This window comes from Homarus americanus, unplaced genomic scaffold (genome assembly GCF_018991925.1).
Source record: "Homarus americanus isolate GMGI-L3 unplaced genomic scaffold, GMGI_Hamer_2.0 scaffold28, whole genome shotgun sequence".
Classification (NCBI taxonomy): domain Eukaryota; kingdom Metazoa; phylum Arthropoda; class Malacostraca; order Decapoda; family Nephropidae; genus Homarus; species Homarus americanus.
The window spans coordinates 7,703,229-7,724,963 of record NW_024742238.1 but is presented as its reverse complement, the minus strand read 5'-3'; the positions used below and the strand labels follow the sequence as shown (position 1 = coordinate 7,724,963).

The 21,735-nt window shown below is 36.7% G+C and overlaps 1 protein-coding gene across 7 annotated transcripts in view; it reads left to right on the top strand.

Moving 5' to 3' along the window:
- The window catches only part of LOC121876673 (hepatoma-derived growth factor-related protein 2-like), a 53,592-nt gene that overhangs the window by 23,067 nt on the left and 8,790 nt on the right, over positions 1 to 21,735 (top strand). For 3 of the 7 annotated variants that reach the window (XM_042382020.1, XM_042382019.1, XM_042382016.1), the window contains exons 7-14: positions 1,676 to 1,824; positions 2,333 to 2,510; positions 5,890 to 5,945; positions 11,685 to 11,851; positions 13,953 to 14,168; positions 17,036 to 17,210; positions 17,683 to 17,748; positions 20,052 to 20,190. In XM_042382020.1, the coding sequence (XP_042237954.1) occupies positions 1,676 to 1,824; positions 2,333 to 2,510; positions 5,890 to 5,945; positions 11,685 to 11,851; positions 13,953 to 14,168; positions 17,036 to 17,210; positions 17,683 to 17,748; positions 20,052 to 20,190 (1,146 nt within the window). Of the gene's footprint in view, positions 1 to 1,675; positions 1,825 to 2,332; positions 2,511 to 5,889; positions 5,946 to 11,684; positions 11,852 to 13,952; positions 14,169 to 17,035; positions 17,211 to 17,682; positions 17,749 to 20,051; positions 20,195 to 21,735 lie in introns of all 7 variants that reach the window. The other 4 variants (XM_042382018.1, XM_042382017.1, XM_042382021.1 and 1 more) reach the window with 4 other exon arrangements.

Here is a 21,735-nt window from a genome sequence, read left to right as displayed (position 1 = left end):
AGCTACTGAAACTTGGTTTTGGTTGGAGAATGTGTGAGGAATTCAGTTTATACTGAATGAAAGACCTTGGACCTGTATAGTGTTGTAGTCACATATTTTATTACACAAATTCATATATCATATGTAGAATCAGCCAGCTTGAGTAATGTCTGCTAAGCTGAAACTGTGATTAGTATATAGTAGGGACTTGTATTTTAAAGGTGATAATTGCCTCATCAACCATGTATTAATACCAAGTTATAATACAACATTCATGGGTGTGGTGTTCACAGTGTTGGTTATTTTAGGCAGAGTTCTCTGTTGATGATAATGTTCTCTCTGCATGTGTTTACCCATTTAAAATTTGTGGCACATAAATTTGGTTATTCATGGATTCAGTCTGTGGTGTATCATTAATTTCAACGGGAATATTGTAACTAGGGCTGGAGGCTCAAAATATCATTCTCATTTACCCAATAAATTACTGTGCACTCTACAAAACATTTATTTAGCCTTCCCCATTTAAGAATAACCTACATAGATCCCAACTGTACATGGGTTTTTATTTTGTACCAGTTCAGCCAGGACTGGTTTTAAAACTTTAAAAACATGCAACAGTCTTCATAACATGAGGGTGTGCAAGAATTTTTTGCAAAATTAGATTAAGAATAAAAGGTTTTACATGGACTTCAAAATACAGCACAGGTGCTCTTCTACTTACGAACGAGTTACGTTCCTGAGGCTTGTTTGCAAGTCCAACTTTACTCCTGTAGATACCAAACATATTGTAAAAAAATGAAAAGATTATGGATATTTAATACAGCCTTAAAACCTGGCTCACTCTTCTCCCCTTAGGTAATGTTTGTTCTATCTGGAATTTTCTTCAAAGTAATCCAGTTTCATCCATATTAAACACCTGTTCTGGCAGGTAACCCCCCCCCTCCCCTCAGTGATGATGTTTGTATCTCTGAAAGTTTGTAAGTTGAACGTTCTTAAGTAGAGGAGCACCTGTACTGTATCCTTGAATGTTAAAACATGCACATTATTTGTCTTTTTCTATATTTCTTTCAGCAGTGGATTAAAATTTCTTATGTACAGTACAGTATTACTAGTTATTTTTGGCTAAAACCTAAATGAAATGTAAATATCAAGGTTCCTGCTACACCAAGGATAGGGAGGTATTTGAATATTTAAGGATTAATTTTGACCTTATAAGACTTGTTGAACACTCGTAATTAAGAATGAATGAAATGAAGTACTGTACTAAGAGTTACCTGAAGCTAAAGGGTGAAAAACTTATGAGAAAGGGCAGTGTGCCAGTACCTTTGGTGGCAGGTATAATTAAAACAAATACAGTACAATAGCCCCTTGCCAACCACAGATTTTGGGTATCCTCAGTTTTTACTCTATACCCTTTCACCAACCATGGTATTAAACCGAGTATCCATGGTTTAGCCTGACGTCATTTTTCCCTACGTATTCCAATGTATTCCTCAGTAAATATGAGGAATTAATATTTATAATACTAATAAATAAAAGAAAAGAAAAAATACTGCATTACCATTTGGCCATCATTTCACTTAGAACTCGGGAGACAGGAGCACGCTCCCCCTCCCGTGATTGTGGGCTAGCCCCCACTGACTTAAGAAATGTTTATTCTCTCTATGTTTTTGACCTAATGATTTTCTTTTTCCAGACACTACTGGTACATCTACAACCACCAAAGCAAGCATTGCCATAAAGAGTCCGCCCTATTCACCACCCATCGCAACTCCGAAGAAGAAACTGTCCCTCTCTGGCACTGAGGATACACCAAAACCACAGGAAGAAGTGCCTACTCCTACTGTAAGTGTTAGTGACATATTTATTGAATTAAATTTATGATTTACCTTGAAAAGTATATGATCAATAAATGGAAATATAAAGAACTGTTAAATTATATAATTTCTGTCTATTGAGAAGATATTCATTGTTTGTTGTCTCTCTCTCTCATACTCTCGACTCTCCTATTGTAAATGTGATGTCACCATCCCACCACTGTTCACATGTTCCATAGGTCCCTCCCATTTCTGTCCGTTTTACTCAGGATTTAACCCACGTATCTCACATCTTTATTCCTTACTCTTCAGCCATCAGATTCTGTTCAATCCTGGCATGCCATTTCTCCCCACATTCCTATAACCAGTCTCTCATTTAAATCCCTCACCATGATCACTCTATGACATATGCTAGAATTTTCAGTGGAGTTATTTGGGTTTCCCAGTACGTATCTCTTTCTTGTTCACTCTTTATCATTCCCTGGTGTGTATCTACCCAAGTCATATTCATAGTTTACAATTTTTTCTCCTCCAAGGGTCCCCCTCCACCAAGGAAGAGAGGGCGCCCTCCAAAGAACAGGGACGTAGATGCTTCTCCAAGGATCACTAATGCAAATGTAACGACCCAGTCCAAGACCTCCACTAAAGACACTACCTCAAAGTCCTCCTCATCTCCTAACAAGGCTCTAGGAGATCATTTAAAGCAGTCACCATGTTAGTAACAATAAGTTTTAAACATTTTATATAAGTGAATGGATACAGACACTTCCCAGGTTACAGATTTCCAACTTTGTGGATACTCTCCCAAAAGTCCCATTTAAATTGAGCTCCAAGTAATTCCCAGTCGAGAGGAATATTTCCATCCATATCCCATCTGTGAGTTTTATATTGTGTTATGATTATTCTTTACCTCATAATTTCTGGAAGATAATGCATATATAATTTTCTTCATACACACACACACACACTCCTACATACAGAAAGTGCAAAAATAAATAATAATTATAAAGATTCAAGTACAGCTTCTCCCCGACTTACAACCACCCAGACATACGACCGCCTCAGTCATACCAAAAATTTTTCAAATTACGTATTTTCAAGTCCCAATGTCAGTGATTGCGCTGTGTACTGACAAAATTTTTGTTTGTAATTCACTTTAAAATGGCTGGCAAGCTTAAAAGTGAGAGTTTTGTGGTGCTGAGAAGAAAATGAGTCACCCATTTCAGATTTTCTATGTATTATTTAAGCATTTTCGACTTACGACCTGGAATTGGGTCCCTAACCCCGTCGTAAGTCGGGGGGGAGCTGTACCTATGGACTTCCACTGTGAAACTGTGTGGGGGTTGGATGCTCTGTGGCAGAGCACCGTTTAGGGACACTGTTGTGTTACTAAGGCACGCACTGGGGTGACCACAGTGCAGTTTGAACACTAAACTTGTATCATTTTCTTCTCTATGCTTTCATTAATGCTATTTATATGCTTTTGTTATTGATGTTTATATACCTACAGTTTTAAGTTACAGTGTACTGTTAAAACTACTTTTAGGGGTGAATCTAGTAATCTGAACAGTTTTTACATGCAGTTACACAGGGTACATTGAGGGAAAAAACCCTATCTGGCAATCCCCAGGTCCCAAGGATGCCGGAAAATGGTCCTATGCTTATACAGGCCGTCCCTGACTTGCGGCAGGGATACGTTCCTGGACCCATAGTTTAGGTTAGGTTAAAGCCCATACAAAACAACAATAATATATCCATATATAACAAATCATGTAAATAAAGTGATGTTGAACACTATATAATGAAGAAAATAATGTAAAAAATGGGATTTTAATAACCAATTTTTGCAGTGAATGTATTGGGATCCCTTTCATAAGTGCGGGTGATGGTAAGTCGGACGGTAGTAACCCGGAGACTGCCTGTATAGTAATTGTATATAGCTACAGTATGTGTACTATGCATTTTCAAGAATTAAGTTTGGAAGGGTCACATCGTTTTTATGGATAGCCTCCAGGAACGAACCCATCCGTAACCCGGGGAGTGTCTGTACTTGTGTTCTTTATAAGTTAACCCATCCGTAACCCGGGGAGTGTCTGTACTTGTGTTCTTTATAAGTTAACCCATCCGTAACCCGGGGAGTGTCTGTACTTGTGTTCTTTATAAGTTAACCCATCCGTAACCCGGGGAGTGTCTGTACTTGTGTTCTTTATAAGAAGTTAGTTGGATTAGTTACTTCACCTTAAAAATTGACGAGGAATATCAGTGTATAAAAAACCCTCATAAGGTGCAGAGTTGTGTTTCTGGGGCCTCTTTCTGGAATCTTTTTCTTGTATTTTTAAAGTAAATAACATGGTTCCTTGTGTGAAATAAAATGCATAAGTTTTGTATAAATGTTTTAGTGGTGTATAAGTGTGTAGAGTGTGTATGAGTACAGTACAGGGGTCCCCGAGTTACGAAAACCCTCTGATGTGAACGAGGCCCCATAAAGTCGGTTATTTTAAGAATCCGACAAAGGTACAACTGGTTCGTAGTATTAACGTATAAGAACTAGTTTGCCAGGTGTAGCAGCGGGTAGGGAGTAATGCTTCACCTAGCCACACGCCTTGAGGTAGCGTCTGTACTTTGTATCTTCACCTCAGTAATGTGTGTGATCAAGTGCACACTGTTGTTTTTTGCTTATTAACTCCATTTTCCTGCCCTCATCATGGCTCCTAAGGCAAACCTGATACAAGTGATAGTAGTGCATCCAAGAAAAGGAAAACAATTATATACAATGGAAGTGAAAGTTGATGTAATTAAACGTTCTGAAAAGGGCGAAATGCCCTCAGTCATTGGTAAAGGCTTGGGCTTCAGTCGGTCAACGATCAGAACGAAACACAAAATTCTTGAACATGTAAAAGGATCTACACCAATGCACTCAGCTGTGATAACAAACAAACAAGTGAATTGTTAATTTAATTGGAAAGATTGTTTGTGATATGGGTGAAAGATCAGCCAGACCCAAGGTTTCAATGTAAGTGGTAAACTCTAATTTTTATTGATTTTCCTTTATTGTATTTTGTCATTCAATTTCTTCTTTTCTATTAAATTAAGTGATTCAAGATGTATATAAGGACTTCGGGTATGATATAGTGCACATAGGTTGTGTGTTCCGACTTAAGAACGTCCTCAGGAACGGAACTCGTTCGTAACCCGGGGACCCCCTGTACCAGGATGTCGTCTCAGCAAACTTTAGCTGGTGAGGTCTGATATTTGGTGAGGTCATGAAGGATTTACTGAATTCTATAGTGGAGGTAAAAAAAATTGCTTGTAATGTTACTGTAGAGGACTTAGACGAGACGATATTATAGCAGAAGAGGTGAGCTACTATAGTTATCTGAAAGGAGAACTGTGCCCTGATGAGTTTTACAGTTAACTGCTGAGCCTAGAGAATCTTTGCCAGAACCAAAGGCAGTTGTGTCGGACCAGCAAACAATAGGCCGAGTCCTTTAATTTGGCCATCACCTTCCAATTTTTTATTTGTAGTGTGAACTCAACTGTGGAGAGCATTTGAACCTTCAGTGCTCGTCTTAATAGAACAATGAGCGTTTATGGTAACCTGATTGAACAGATAATTAGAACCAACACACCAAGCTCAAACTTGGTGACTAGACTCCATTAGTAGCAGTTTATGCCCTCTATCTCTACCTCCACTTGTATGATAATTTTACTCTTCAGACAGATTGTGAGCCAGAGTTAGTTTCACTGGTTTCCAGTGTCCTCCAACCCTTAGTTCTCACCTCATGATTCTCAAGGATTGTAGATAAACAGATCCCCACCAGTAACATAGCTTTGGAGATTATCTTACAGGTTGATCCAAGTTAATTTTTTGCAAACGTGAGCATAATATACACATTTTTGCACAAGTTCTGTTATGTGTTTGAATTAATACTGACGAATAAACCTATAATATGCCATTGCGATATTTAGTTACAAAAAAAAACAATATTGGTACTACATGGAGGCCCAGGGACACAACTCCATGTATTATGAGGGTTTCCTGTATACATAAAATGTGTCTGTAGTTTATTTATTTATATTATGTATTTTCCAGCCAAAGAAAAAACAAAAAATCAAGCGAAGCAGAATGAGATTGAGCTCCCAAAAGAGGTTAGTACTGAATATGATGATCTTGTTTAGTAATTTATAGGAGAGTAAATGGGAAGATGTTAACTTACTTATGATGCACAGTAAAACCTCGATAAATCAAACATCAGTATATCGGAATTTGCTTTTTCCGGACTCTGAGATGCTCTGGTCACCAAAAATACTGTAAAAACGGAGAGAGGGGGGGGGGGGTTAAATAAAAAAAAAATCTGATGAAATGAACAACACTTACTGAATACTGTACAGTGGTCTAATCAGATTTGCTGTAGGCCTACTGAGACACTTGATTATGTAAGCAGGCTGGGGCTGATCAGGTGTTGCCATATTTGTCAGGTTTATTTATTTATTGATTCAGTATTATATTCTCATGTGATTGGCCTCTTATGGTTTTTCATCAAGATTAATATAACATCTTCAGTAAGAGATCAAAATACTGTACTGTATGTAATTTGTAATACAGGTATGTCTTGAAAATAAGAGGATAAGCTGTATCAAAAGGTTGTTTACTCAGATGTGTTCGTGTGAGCTTTCTGCAGACCAGATTACAACAGGGGTCACTATAACACACTGTATAGTATTTCAAATGACGATACCATTTTAAAAATGTTATATGATGGCTCAATTTGGCTACTTGTACTTAGACAAATGAGTAATGAATAAACCAGGATATATATAGATACATAATACTTTACTACACTGCAATATTAATTATTAAGCCATGATAAATACCTGTACACTACACTAGTATTTGTTAATTGGTGATAAATACACTGCAATAGTATTTGTTAATTGGTGATAAATACACTGCAATAGTATTTATTAAGTGGTGATAAATACACTGCAATAGTATTTATTAAGTGGTGATAAATACACAACTGTACTGTACTAATTTTTACTAAGGTTTGAAGACCAATCAGCTGTTTGCTCTTTGTAAACAAATGAATATGAAATGACTGATGTTCAGTGTGGGATTCTTTTTCAGGAAAGTTGATTCTTTTAGGATAATATTTTATCAGCGTGGCACCAAATGATCCTGAATTGTGGTGGAATTGAATATTGAAGTGTTAAAGGAATCTTGGGGGAGAGAGGGAGCTCCCCCACCCCTCTGCCAGCTGCTCACAGATAAACATTCGTCATCCACATACAATATACTCCTACACTTGTTTGTTCTTATTTTTATCTTTTTAGTACTGTACTGTATAGTATAGTATACAGTTTTCTCTTAAGTCACAAGACAAATTATTTGGTTACTTACATATAACACTTTACTGTAAATAACAATCATCTCGGTGACAACCAGACTTACATGTCTGATTTTCAACCCAGAGAGATATTTAATTTTTTTTTATTGTTGATGTAATTTTCTTTTAGTAACCTTGTTATACACTGAAAGACCTTAGTTGTTGAAGTGCATTAATAACATAACAACTGATTTTCGTTAATTAGTTCAGATAGGCAGTGTTATCTCTACCTACAAACCCCCGCCCCATATATTTGCCTTTTTTTTTTTTTTGACTGGGGTCTGCCCCAATTAGTCCAATTTATCGAGGTTCTACTGTTTAAGATTATCATGGAGATTCTTAACATGAGAAATGTATTTGGTGCAACAGTCATTTATTTTCTCCCATGTTTGTGGTCAAGGATATACTGTAAGTACCAGAGCCCTGTGCAGTTCCATTGATTGTCTCCACACCTGCAAGGTTAAAATTGCAACCACAGTGTTTTGCACTGTACTTGGTGATGCCACTCAGTTTTAAAAAGCAGTATCGGGTAAAATGAGTAAACTAACTTAAAAGATTGATGGAGAAATAGCTTTCTCTTACATATGATTTCGTCTACTAGTTTTTTGCCATGAGTCTAGTTCACAATTTTGTTTATGGAGTTTAACCCCTATCTTGGCTAATGTATGAACATTTAGGATGACCACCAAGACATTGAATTTTGGGGGTTGTAAAAAGAAATCTAAAAGAATATTTGAAGATTCTTATTCACTTCTGGATAAGCTAAAACATATGCTCTAAGAAAAAGAATCTGAAATTATTCATATGATTTGTGTGTGTGGGGGGAATTAGCTCACCCGGGCATAGGTCAATGACCCACATCAGGGCCTGGGGGGCTAAAATATAATACAGTAGAACGTCGATATGACACGAGATACGTTCCAAGAGAGGTCGCTTTAAACCAAATTCGCACTAAATCGAAGTGTTGTTTCAATGGAATAATTTAGTTTGGTACATGAGAGAAACACAAAATACTAAAAAGACTGAGAGTCTACCCAGATGCACCTCAGCCCATCTCCTAGAATAAACAAAACATTGTTTTTTGTAGTATTATGTTAAAACAAACACATTTAAATCAACACAGCTAAAATTATGGGACGTGAAATGGTCTGTTTACTAGCGATCAGAAGAGGGGGGGGGAGGAGGTGATATGTTTGACAGTTGATGCAAAGGTCTAGTGCTTATTTATTTATCTGTACTTAAGAGTGACTTTAAGTTTTTCTCTTATAAAATGTCACTGAACTGATATGTTCTAATTAATTTTATTATAAAGGGCTAAAATTTTTATCTATTCTGCTAAATATACGACGTTTATATTCAAAATTTTCGCTGTCTTGCTAGGACTCTAGCAATGCAAATTATATTCTCCTAACTTTAGTCTGTGATATTATACAAGATAAAAACTTAAAGCCTAAAACCACCCAACCCTGGCTGGGAAGATGGGGGGGGAGGGAGATGACATATTTGACAGCTGCGCCGAAGGTCTAGTGAAGAATTTATTTGTTTATTTATGTCCTTTCGAGTTTTTTTTTTTTTATGTCACAGAAGTGACCGGGAGAATATAATTTACATTGCTGGAATTCTTGTAAGATAGTGATTAATTTGAATATAATCATGCTATAGTTTGCACTTGACAAAAATTTTTGTAATCATTTCATACATTATTTTGAGTACATGTACAGTACAGCTTTGGCCTTAGGACAGTGTAGCGTGCCCAGAGAAACATTAGGTGCTAATTTTAAAATATGATGCTCCAGATTGACTTGCGCAAAATAGGAAAGATTCACTTTAAATGAAAACATTGTCCTTATTTGTGGGAGTCGCTTTAAATCAATAATCTTAAATTGATTCGCTTTAAATCGACATTCTACTCTAATAATAACATTAATATTTACTACTAATAATAAAGAGCCATAAACAAATACAAAAAAAGATCAATAGTGAGAAACTATATATGTATGTTGTGTACTCAAAGTAAGAGAGACATTTGAGACCCTGCAGTTGTGTGTAAATGAAGCAGAAAGTCAGATCATCAACCTGGGACTTGGTCACAATTTTTATGATGCCATATGGCAGAAGGGGCTGCCATTAGACAATACATTATGCTTCCAATATCTTCCCAGGGTGTAGTACCTCCCTGTTTGGTAACTGCCTACTACAGGTTGTACCTCTCTAGTCCGGCATTCTGTGGTCCGGAAACTCCCGTGGTCCGGAACGATTTTAGTTTGTCCAACAGGTAGATAGGCAGCTTTTTTGTTTTTTTATTTTTTTTATTTTTTACTTATTTTAATTATTATTATTATTACAGGAGTATTAAATTTTTGCCCCTCAGGCCCCTCGTGGGTCAGTGACTTATGCCCGGGTGGGCTAATCCCCTTAAAAAAAAAAAGCCGCGGGAAATTAAGGTTTGTTTACATCCGGCAGTTCGGCTGCTCTCTCTCTCTCTCTCTCTCTGCTTGTCTATACAGAGTACAACATTTAACCCTTCAATATATATGAGCAGTAAATAAGTGTTGCTTTCATATTCTTATGTAGAGTAATGACGATATGTTTTCACATGTGCGCACTTACATATGCGCAGTCTCACTTTTTTTTTTACCATTAATGGTTAGCTACTTATATTGTTCCATTTATTAACATTAAATAACATTACAGGTACTTCAAACAACCATATTAATTTTTTTACATTAATTTTACTGCAGCTAAAATCAGGGTCTTATTTTCTTCAGTTTTATATGTAGAACCAATCAGTCACTGGTTTTGTAAGCTTTAACATAAACAATGCCGGCAGCCATCTCATCTCCTCTAATATTCCACGTATTATTAATAAATTGTATTGTTAATTTTGCACACACAAACATTAATTCAATAAAAAGAAATTCAGAAACATAAATTAAAATATATATGAACAGTAAATAAGTGTTGCTTTCATATTCTTATGTAAAGTAATGACGATATGTTTTCACGTGTTCGCATGCCCACTTACATACGCGATCTCTTTTTTCTTTACCATTATCGTTAGCTACTTCTATTGTTCCATTTATTTCCATTTATTAACATTAATAACATTACTTAAAACAACCATATTAATTTTACTACAGCTACAGCCAAGGTCTTATTTTCTTCAGTTTTATATGTAGAACCAGTCAGTCACTGGTTTTGTAATCAACGAAAACAATGCTGTGTCATTTCCTCGTGTGTTTTAATATTCTACGTATTATTAATGAATTGTATTGCTCATTTTGCACACATAAACATTAATTCAATAAAAAAGACATTCAGTAATAAACAATAATGAATCTTTTGTACATACGAGAAATGACGCTGTTTACACGATTATGCCCGTCGTCTGCACGTTGGCGGGCCGTTCAAACCCGTCGAAATTCAAGTTTCCGCCGTCAAAATTTTTATTTATTTATTTTTTTGTGTGTTCCAATAAAATACGTTAAGAATTAAAAACTCGCGAAATTTGAGAAGCTACTATACGACATTTAACCCTTCAATATGTCTTCAAAGAGACCATGATGCAGAGAAGGTGGTGCTAGTGCTTCCAGGCATAAGCACAAGTCACTATCTATCCAGGAAAAGGGTGAATTTCCATGGTCCGGCAATTTCCATGGTCCGGCACCGGTCAGGTCCCGAGGTTGCCGGACTAGAGAGGTACAACCTGTACCTATAAGGTTATCTAGTGACAATAATAAGCCCCTATTTTTCACTTTTCTGTTGGCTCTTTTAAATTTTATTTTTAGGCAAGAGCATTTCAAGTCGTTTCCTCACCCATGTTATTGAGTGTGATATTTCTTTTCAGTTAAGTATTTATTGTAGAAATTATTAGTTATATCAGAGAATATAAATGATTGAAGGGGTAGTTATGATAATCTTTGGCATAATTTTGATGATCGATAAATACTCATTCAATATTGCACTTGTTTAATATTTTAAAAAGTACAACCACTCTTACCTCAGTTAGCAGACAGGCTAGGGAGCCACATAATTATGGTTAATCTTTTAAAAATGAGCATAATGTGTAGACTTCTAAGTGTCCTCTTACTTAGTAAAGCAAGAGTTGCAATGCCCTGATTCAAGCTATGCAGATTGTGGAATATTTACTTGTCCTGGACGTGTCTTACAAAATTTACTTGCCTGGACACTTTTTTTCCTTGCTCTGACAAGTTTAAAGGAAATTTGCTTGCTTTGTTTTTTTAATGGAAAAAGTTTAATTAACCTTTTAAAATGTTCAAATGTGCAGGTATTGTGTCTACCAACTCACAGATCACTTGCCCAGGCTACCTGGCACTTCTAATCTGCACAGCCTGCCCTAATTACCTGCTTACCCATTTATGAGACTTATTATTGTTGTTATTATTACAGTAATGTTTATTTATTTTTTTAAGTACATTGTTTGGACATATTTGAGAAGGGTTATATCCATTTAGTTACTGCACTTCAAACTTCCTTACAGAGTGACTTAGCCAGTAAACAAACGTTCCTGAAGTTAAAAACAGACATGGAGTCCGGCACACTAAATGCTGAAGAACTGAAGGAGTTGACTAAAGCTAATGAAAAGGAGGAGACACACACAGCCATTATTGAGGAAAATAAGAAATACACAGAGACCTGCAAAGCCAAGTAAGTTTAAGAGTTATGTGTTGTTTTGAGCTTGAGCTTATTTTAAGAGGAAAATTTTCACTTAAGGTAACTGTTGATTTGATGGTGTTCTAAAACGAATATGTGATTTAAATATAAGTACAGTGACCCCTCGTTTAACGAACTCAATCCGTTCCAGAAGGTCGTTCGTTAACCGAAAAGTTCGTTAACCGAAACCATTGTTTCAATGGGTTTTTGGGTAATTGGTTCCAGCTCACCGAAAATTTCCTAAATTCAACAAAAATGGTAGAAAAGTTCACTTACTTTGAGGTGTGTATGTAGAAGGCTCCTGGATAATGATGATGATGATGGGAATTAGAATGGTGGTGGAGGAGAAGGGAGAAGAGAAGGCATTGGGGTGGAAGAGAAGTCACCCCATGGCGCCATTTCACCCATAAAATTTTAGCTCTCTTGGTGTAATTCAAGATTATTTTCTTTAAATCAACACTGCACTGCATTATATATTGTCAATATGTAAAATAAATTTCAATATAACCAATAATTTGCTTGGAAACACAGAAAAAAAGCGTTTAGTTGAAGAGAGTCTCAAGCAAGATGTTACCTCCAGTGAAAACAGAGGGAGACTAACGCCTGTTTGCTGTGTTAAGAGGCTGGATGCCGCGCATTAAACTAGTCACTTTACCTTCAATTATGTTCAATAATTGTTAAAATGACTAAAAAATTGAATATTAAACTTTTAAAATTATTGAATAGTATAAACTTCTTGATATTTACTAAAATAGTAAGGAATTTAAGCCCTAGAACCGATTAATGTATTGGCTGACTGATACTAAAGCTGGTTGCCCGGTCAGTGCAAGCGAAAACATGTTGAGGTCGGTTCGTAAGAAATTCGTTAACCGAATTGAAGATCCTTATGGAAGGCAGTTCGTTAACCGAAATTTCGTTAAACGAGGGGTCACTGTATAATGAAGGAAGTGGTTTAAGTCATTACATTGCCTAACACTGGGATTTTTAAAAAATAAAAGTTTGCGAGATAGGAATATTGCATAAAACTTATTAGTTTAACAGTTTGGCTGTGGGAGGTTTCCCTAACTGAATAAAATCGTCTGGCATTAGTCGGACTAAAATGATAAGTGCGGGAATCACAGAAAAAGGGTTAATGTTTTTTCTATATTATGTTATAATGTATATTGCCAATTCAACGTTGTTCTTTTGTATGTTCTAAAATGTTGAGTGAAGCTTTTCTCAACATAGATCCTTTGAATTCATATATAAAACAATACTGGGGCTCCTTGTTATATCCACGTTCAGCATATGCAAATTCAGTTATGTGCGAGGACCCTTTTTCTACCAAAAGTTAATTATATGTGAGGTAAATTCAATCTTATGCAGTTGAATGTGTGAAATGTTCTGCACCACTTCCCGTCTCTTGGTATCATGCCCCCTACAAACTGCTGCTCAATTGCTGTGTGCTGCATTATGGTGACAGGAGAGTTTGTTCCATGTGAAATACACACACCACAAACATCAGTCTCACATAGACCATGACACTGTGCATATCTGTGCTGGTTTTACAGTGTCCCTTGCTTTATGTATGAGCTGTTTTCTTAAAAAAACAATAATAATAATATATATATTATTACATGTGCTTAATAGGGATCCAGTCCAGGACCTGTAATGGCCCTACAAGAATCTTATCAAACACTTTCATAACAGCTCCGATGAGAAATCTCCAAATAGAATTTAACAGTCATCTGACATAAAAAGTAAAAAATAAAATAAAAGAAATAAGATAGATCGTCAGGAGAAGATTGTGCTGGGTCATCTGCCTTACTTTCACTTCACTTGTAGGAGTAGGTAGGGTGGCATCAAGAGGATAAAGCACAGGCAAGAAACTGACACCAGCAGACAACACAAATGGAGGTGGTGTGATGGTGGGGCTGCTGACGGGCAGCAGATATAAGGGTTGATGTTGAAGGGCCAGGAGAAGCAGGTGGAGTGGGAGTGAAGGCAGTGCGAGGCTTAGAAGTGCATCATGGTTGTCTGCTTTGCCAATTATTGCTTATGTGCATAAACCTTCTTGTAGGGTGCAAGAGCAGTCTAAACTATGCTTAAAATGCAGGCTCCTTTCCAGATTAGGGTCCAGGTCTATTGCAGCCTGCACAAGTGCCTCAGCCTGCGATAAAAAGTCAACCAGCTTCACAGACAATTCCTTGACTTCAAGGACCATTTCCTGTTCCTCGTCTTCTTTATCATCAGCAAACATACCCATGGGATCTTCCACACTCAACTCCTCGTCACGGGAATCAGTTGGTTCCAATATGTCTGCTTCCCCAAGGTCTGGATATTAACAGCACATACACAAGACACCAAATACACAGTAACAGCATAGATCCATACAGCAAAATGGATTATGAAAGTGATGCTTGTGGTGTGCTTGGTACCAAACGTTGTGGTTAGGTAACAGCTAATGGGAGAAAAGATACTGAAAGGCAGGAAGTGGCGCAGAACATGTTTTCACACGCTCGACCGCATAAGATTGAATTTCTGGTAGAAATTGATTCCTTGCATATACAGTAGAATCCAGCACCTATGGGGATTGAGAGGTGTCTTAGAAATAAAGAAAATATAATATGAAACTATAAAATAAGGAAAATGAAGAGTATGGGTGTGTATGTGTGGGAAGTGAATGTGTGTAGAGGTGATGAGCCACAACTGTTGTTGACTTGCCAGCCCAACCACGGTATTTATTGTGACAAATAATAAAACTATAAACAAATTTGAAAAATCATTACAATACAGTGATCCCTCGGTTAACGAATTACCTTCCATAAGATTCTTCACTTTGGTTAACGAATTCCTTACGAATTTTTCCCAATGTTTTCACCTGCTCACCAGCTGTAGTATTAGTCTGCCAATACAGTAATAGGTTTTAGGGCTTAAATTCATTACCATTTGAGTAAATATCAAGAAGGTTGTACTATTCAATAATTTTCCAAGTCTTATATTAAAGTTTTTAGTTATTTTAACAATTATTTAACATAATTGAAGTACAGGGAACTAGTTTTTAGCACGCCAAACAGCCACTCAACACACCCAAAATGGCGTCAGTGTGTGTCCCTACTCAGTGGAGGAAGCTTCTTGCTTGAGACTTTCTTGAACATAAACTATTTTTATGTTTTTACAGTACAATTATTGGTCATTCTGAAGTTTATTTTACATATTGACAATATATAATGCAGTGCAGTGTTGATTTAAAGAAAATAATCTTGAATTACACCTCGTGAACTTAAAATTTTATGGGTGAATTGGCGGCATGGGGTGACTTCTCTTCCACCCCAATGCCTTCCCTTCTCCTCCACCCCCATTCTAATTCCCATCATCATCATCAACCAAGAGCCTTCTACATGCACATCTCAAAGTAAGTGTACTTTACTGCATTTATTTTTAGTTTGTATGTAATTTTCGGTGAACTGGAACCAATTACCCAAATCCCATTGAAACAATGGTTTTGGTTAACAAAATTTTCGGTTAACGAACGACCTTCTGGAACGAATTGTGTTCGTTAACTGAGGGACCACTGTGCTGTACTCTAATGTGGCTTAGAAAAAAAGAAAATATAATATAAAACTGTAAAATAAGAAAAATGAAGAGCATGGGGGTGTGTGTGTGTGTGTGTATATTATGTGATGTTACAGGATACACACAGCCAGTGCAGCAGTCACACATCTGTGAGTCAGCTTGAACTGTGTCATGTTGCCGAGAGGATGGTTTGAGTGTGGAAGGAGCTTCTTTTCTTTTTTTTCTAACATGTGGGGTTTTATATTTTATGATGTGCTATGTATTAATTTTATGGTTTATTATAGCAATATATGTGGCAGTTCATCCCTGTTACACACAATATTCAAACTTGTGAATCTACTTGATTTTGGGAGGAATTATTGTTATTATTATTACAGGTATTTCATCTTGGTGCCATTTAGTTGACTGCCGGTTGCACGGATACCGGATAACCGGGATTCTACTGTAATTGAATTTGTATAAGCTAAACTAGCATATAACAAGGACCTCCCCCCAAAAAGATTATTGTTTGAATATCATATAGTAGTAGTAGAGTGTTCTTGGGGCAGTACAGCTTAGTTTGAGGAATGTTTACATGTTGGAATGGAACTCCTGGTATAGGTTTTCTCTACTTAAGTTAGTAAATTCATTGCCAAATGATAATGATAGTAAAAGCATTGCTCAAAAATTTTTTAAAGTCACTGCTACTCTATTAGGGAATGAAAGGTGTTTCTCATGTTGTCTTATCATTAAAAACTTAACATGACACAGTACCTCTTACCAGTTGTGTGCATCTTGGTATTGTATATGTACCACAAGTTTATACCGTACATGGTAAAGTACAGTAGAACGTCGATATAACGCGAGATACATTCCAAGAGAGGTCGCTTTAAACCGATTTCACACTAAATCGAAGTGTTGTTTCAATGGAATAATTTAGTTTGGTACTTGAGAGAAACACAAAATACTAAAAAGACTGACAGTCTACCCAGATGCACCTCAGCCCATCTGCTGTAGAATAAACAAAAAATAGTTTTTTGTATTATTATGTTAAAAGAAACACTCATAAATCAACACAGCTAAAATTATGGGATGCGAAATGGTCTGTTTACTGGCTGGGAAAATGGCGGGGAGGCAGGGAGGTGTGGTGATATGTTTGACAGTTGATGCCAAGGTCTAGTGCTTATTTATTTATCTGTCCTTAAGATTGACTTAAAGTTTTTCTCTTATAAAATGTCACTGAACTGACATGGAAGAATATAATTTACATTGCTGGAATTCTTATAAAATAGTGATTAATTTGAATATTATGGTATAGTTTGCACAAGACAAAAATTTTTGTGATCATTTAGTACATTATTTTGAGTACATGTACAGTGCAGTTTTGCCCTTAGGACAGTGTAGCGTGCCCAGAGAAACATTAGGCGCAAATTTTAAAATATGATGCGCCAGATTGATTCGCGCAAAATAGGAAAGATTTGCTTTAAATTAAAACATTTTCCTTAATTGTAGGTGTCGCTTTAAATCAATAATCTTAAATTGAATCGCTTTAAATCGACGTTCTACTGTATATGTACGACAAGTGCCATATAATGGTGCTGTACAGAAGAAGGGGGCAGATAAAGAATTTTAGTGTTTGTACAGAACCCTGGACATGGAGGCACAACTGCTGGACCTGGACCAGAAGATACGTGAGGCCCTCTCCGTCACTAACCCACGTAAAGATGATGCTAAACTCTATCTCGAGAGGATGTCCAAGTTAGTCATCTCTGGTTTGATGCTTAAGAAGAATCCCCATGTTGTTGATGCCATTAAAAAAGTAAGTAGTATTGTTTTTAGTATTTGTGGTGTTATTAGTGCTTAGCTTTTTGAAACAGTCTCAAGAGAATTATAGGCTTAGCTTTTGTAGAGGTGATGAAACCTAGTTAAAAGTCAACTTAACTTGGTGAATTTTTTTGGAAGATAACGAGGTTAAGGTTGTTGGTACCACATTTATACACATGAGAGGATGAATGACTTCTGATTATTTTGGGGGGTTTGCAAACTCATTATATATTTGGGAGATTGGTGTAAAATTTTGTAATTGAGTTTATCAGTCTGGTTATAAAGAATTAGAAACCTATTGGCTCAGTTATGTTATATGTAATGACCAAAATATCTTGAAATATTTTATTTCGTTGGAACTCTAATGATCTGGATGTCCTAGATAACACTTGATGTAGTTGATTGCTTTTTTTTTTTTTTTTTTTTTATCAAAATAGAGCAACCCTAAATTAAGGCTTATTTTTCAGTGTCGTAGATACAAATACGATGATGAGGTTCGGCTGAAAGCAGACATGGTGTTCAACAGATTTAAGGTAGGTAAACTTCTCCACATTATGTTACTAGTACTGTATTTGATTTAATTCATATGTATGCCTGAGTGAGTTGATGCAGGAAAATGGGAATGGTGGGATGAGACATTGGCAATGCTCATCAAGGAGAAGAAAAGGGCATGTGAGTGCTATTTGCAAGAAAGGAATGATGAAGGAAGGAGTACAAAGAGATTACTAGGAAGATGGAGAAACAGTTGTTGTAAGTTTAAATAGAACAAGAAGCTTCTCTGGTGGGAACTAAATAGATTGAGAAAAAGCCCAGACAAATAGAATAGGCAGTTAAGAATGAAAGAAGGAATATAGTGCAGAAAAATAAGAAGTAAAAAGATGATAGGGAAAATATTTTGAGAAGCAGCTAAATGTAACAGATAGCAAAAGGTAGATTTGTTTTGTTTACGAGTTAGTGGATTGAATAGTGTGAAAGATAAAGTGGAGACGAGCATAAAGGGAAGAAGAGGAGGAGGAGAGACTGAATGTAATCCCAAAAAATAGTAAGGCACCTGGAGTAGTTGGAATTGCCATGGAAATATTAAGGAGAGGAGTTGGAATAGTGATTGAAAGGATGACAGGGGTGGATAGGTTATGTATGACAAGGCGAGGTATCAAAGAAATAGCAATAAATGTGTATAGTTGTCTTGCATAAAGGGAAAGTTGATAGGCAAATTTATAAATAATCAAAGAATAATTTAAGGATACCAGAAAAGGCATATGGTAGAGTTATTGAGAAAATTTTAGTTTAAATAATGTATATTGGGGAGAGCCACATGGGTTCAGAATAGGAAGAGGATGTACAATGTGTAGCTATCAAGTTTTTGCATTAATGAATACCAGAGTATAAGTTCTAGAGGTGAAAATTTAGTTTGTGGCTTTTATAAATTTTGAAGAAGAAAAACAATTATTGGAAAGAGGGAACGCTGGTGTCCAATTTAGTGGAATTAAAGGGAGAATGTGTGATGTCACCATGGTTGTATAATACTTTGCGTGGATGAGATAATAGGTGAAGTGAAAGCAAGAGTAATAGAGACGGATACAAAATAGTAAAATATGATGAGAATGGAAGGATAGTCTGCTGCTTTTTTGTGGGTGATATGGCTTGTAGTGGCTGATTTAGAAGAAAAATTACAAATGCTAATACAGTATTGTATATCTGTTTGGAAGAGTATGTATGAGGAGAAATTTGAAACTCATTCCGCCAGCAAATCAGTTGCATTGATAAAATCTGCTCTAGGTTTTGGTTGCAAAGCTCATGTGAATGGAGTATAGGTTGTGAAGTGACAGGTAAAAAAACCAAAAACAGGTAGTGATATCTCCGTTAGCCGGAACAATTGGTGCAGAGCACTTCCGGGAATGAGAGATTTCTGGGTAACGAGACGACTCTCAAACCTGGAAAAAAAATCACCCATCCCTGGAATTGTCTATTTTTCCCAGAATTTCCAGAAATTGTGCATTACATTATCTCGAACCCGGAAAATAATCCCCCGTCCCCAGAATTTTCCAAGGGGCCGGAAATTTTTTCTCATAATCTCTGGATAATGCACCTAATTCTCATCTCTCAAACCTATAAAAAATCCCCATTCCAGAAAACTTTTCTCAGAATCTCTGAATATTGTGCCTGATTTTCATCTCAAACCTGGGGGGGAAAAAAGGGGTCCCCCAAATCTTCCAGTATTTTCAGGGTACCAGGAAATTTTCTCAGAATTTTCCAGAAAATGCGCCCCTTGATAAATCGTTCCCAAGCCTAGAATTTTCAAGAAAATTCTGAGCAAATTTCAATTCCAGCAATAGGAGAGTTCCGGTTAAGAAGGATTCCGGCTAACGGAGATATTACTATTTATGGAGTCTTGTTGTGAAAGGTGAGTCTGATAGCAAAACATGTCTATTACAGCTGTAAGAATGAACAAATGACAGCAATTTAAGGGAGACTCAAAGTGTGTGTGTGTGTGTGTGTGTGTGTGTGTGTGTGTGTGTGTGTGTGTATTTTTTCTGTTGATTCCAGTTACCGTACATTATAGTGGGAAAAGTCTTGAAAGGGTGAAAAAAAAGATACAGTATTATTTCCCTCTCTGATGTTTCTGTATCCCTTGATCCACTCAACATAAAAGAAGTAGTTGAGTAGAAGATAATTGAAATTCCTGCATAGAAAGTTATGAGGTGGAAACTTGAAGGCTTGAATGAAGGTACAGTAGTCAGTGCTCTTTTTGTAGCTTTGGTAGAATAAAATCTGCAAACAAAACACCTTGGCCAATTAAGGCAAAAAATTAACGTTTATGTTATATCATTGACAGTTGCTGTTTGTGGTTCCTGAAAGTCAAGAGTGGGACTCTATGTTTGCAGAGAAAGTTGCCGAATTTGACGAGGCTTGTCATAAGTCTGGTATATCAGAAGAGAGTAAGATCTCGCTGGTTCGCGACCCGACCCATCATAGTAAGTAGGTTTAAAAAAGAAGACTGATTAATAAAACTTGAAACCACCTTTATTATATATTTAAATATATATAAATAAATTTTTTTTATTCAAGCCTTTTCCCGCTATAGTGCAGGATGGTTGGAATCAAGTAGACTCATATACTCTCCCTTCAGTAGCTGTTATTCATTCATTCTTACTTCTGTAATAAATGTGTTGTATTACTCACCTTCCACAACAACCTCAAATATGTGTTTTACCTTTCATTTCACATAACTTACTTTCACCCATCAGCAAACATGTCCTTCCCCAAAAAATCACTAGGTGTCATGGTCTTTGGTCTTTCAGGCACAATGCTGCTTTCTTTAAGTCCATCTCACATACTTCCAGTGCATCTTTTACCCTGTTCTTTCCTCTTTCTTGATGTTCTTTCCATTCTGCCACCCATCTGTGTATTATACATGTGTTTTTACCAATCTAACATTCCATTCTCTCAGAATCTTCGTACCACCTTGGCAAACCCCTAATTTCCCCCATACTTCCCTATTTCATAGTCTCCGCATCCTATTTCTCTCATAATCTCCGCATCCTATTTCCCCACAGTGCTCTCAACCTCAAGCACATCATTTCTACCACTTGATCCTCTTTTGTCCAGAATCCATGCACTTTTGTCTTTGCCTCCATCCATCTCTCAGTGCCTCTCACTTTTCCTGGCTGTTGCCATTTAACCAGACCATTATTACATTGTGATTTTTGAGGCCCCAGCATCAGATGGGGTTTATGTCAATACATAGGGTTTACTGTATCAATCACCCTTCCCTCATTATTTTACACTGCCTCATGAGTGGATGACTTGGTGCAACATTTGCTCTTTAGAGGCAAGCAGGTCTTATTAGAGCTGACTCAGCCCAGTCAGCATAAGATATTCCAAAGCATACTTTCTGCCATCTTTATTTCAGGTCATTGCCATTTTGATTAGGTCTTGGTTGATAATTTAAGAGAACAGTCATGGCATATTTAATACAAACAAAAGCTAAGTGTTGATCCCTCTTGCTGCCAACCCTACTAAGTCCAAGTTAGGGTGAGAGAAGTGTTTATTCTTAGCACCAGCATTTATTAACCAATTCTCATAACTTTGTACCCCAATCTACACATTTTGTGAGAGCTGGGACTTGTTCCAGGCAGATTATTTTAGACAACTTGACATGAGCGCAAGATAACCTTAAAAATTGTAATTTGTACTCAGCTGCTCCCTTAACTTATTTTGTGTGCAGTTTGCTGCTCTGATGCTGCTTCTGCCATTTCATATGTTCCATTGTTGATGGGATTTTGAATTCAAATTGTTTAATCTTTCCTGGAGGCCCAGAATAAGATCGTGGTAAGAGACTAGGAATATTAACTTCCTGAGTGAGTATGTTTTAGCTGGCTTGGCATTATGATTGATGTCTGGCTGGCTGAAGGGAAGTAGAGAATGGAGGATTTAAACTGAAAGCCAATTTTTTTGGCAGAACCTGTAATTGTCGTGATACCCTCCCCCCTCTCCTAATTTAGTAACTTAGCTGGAAC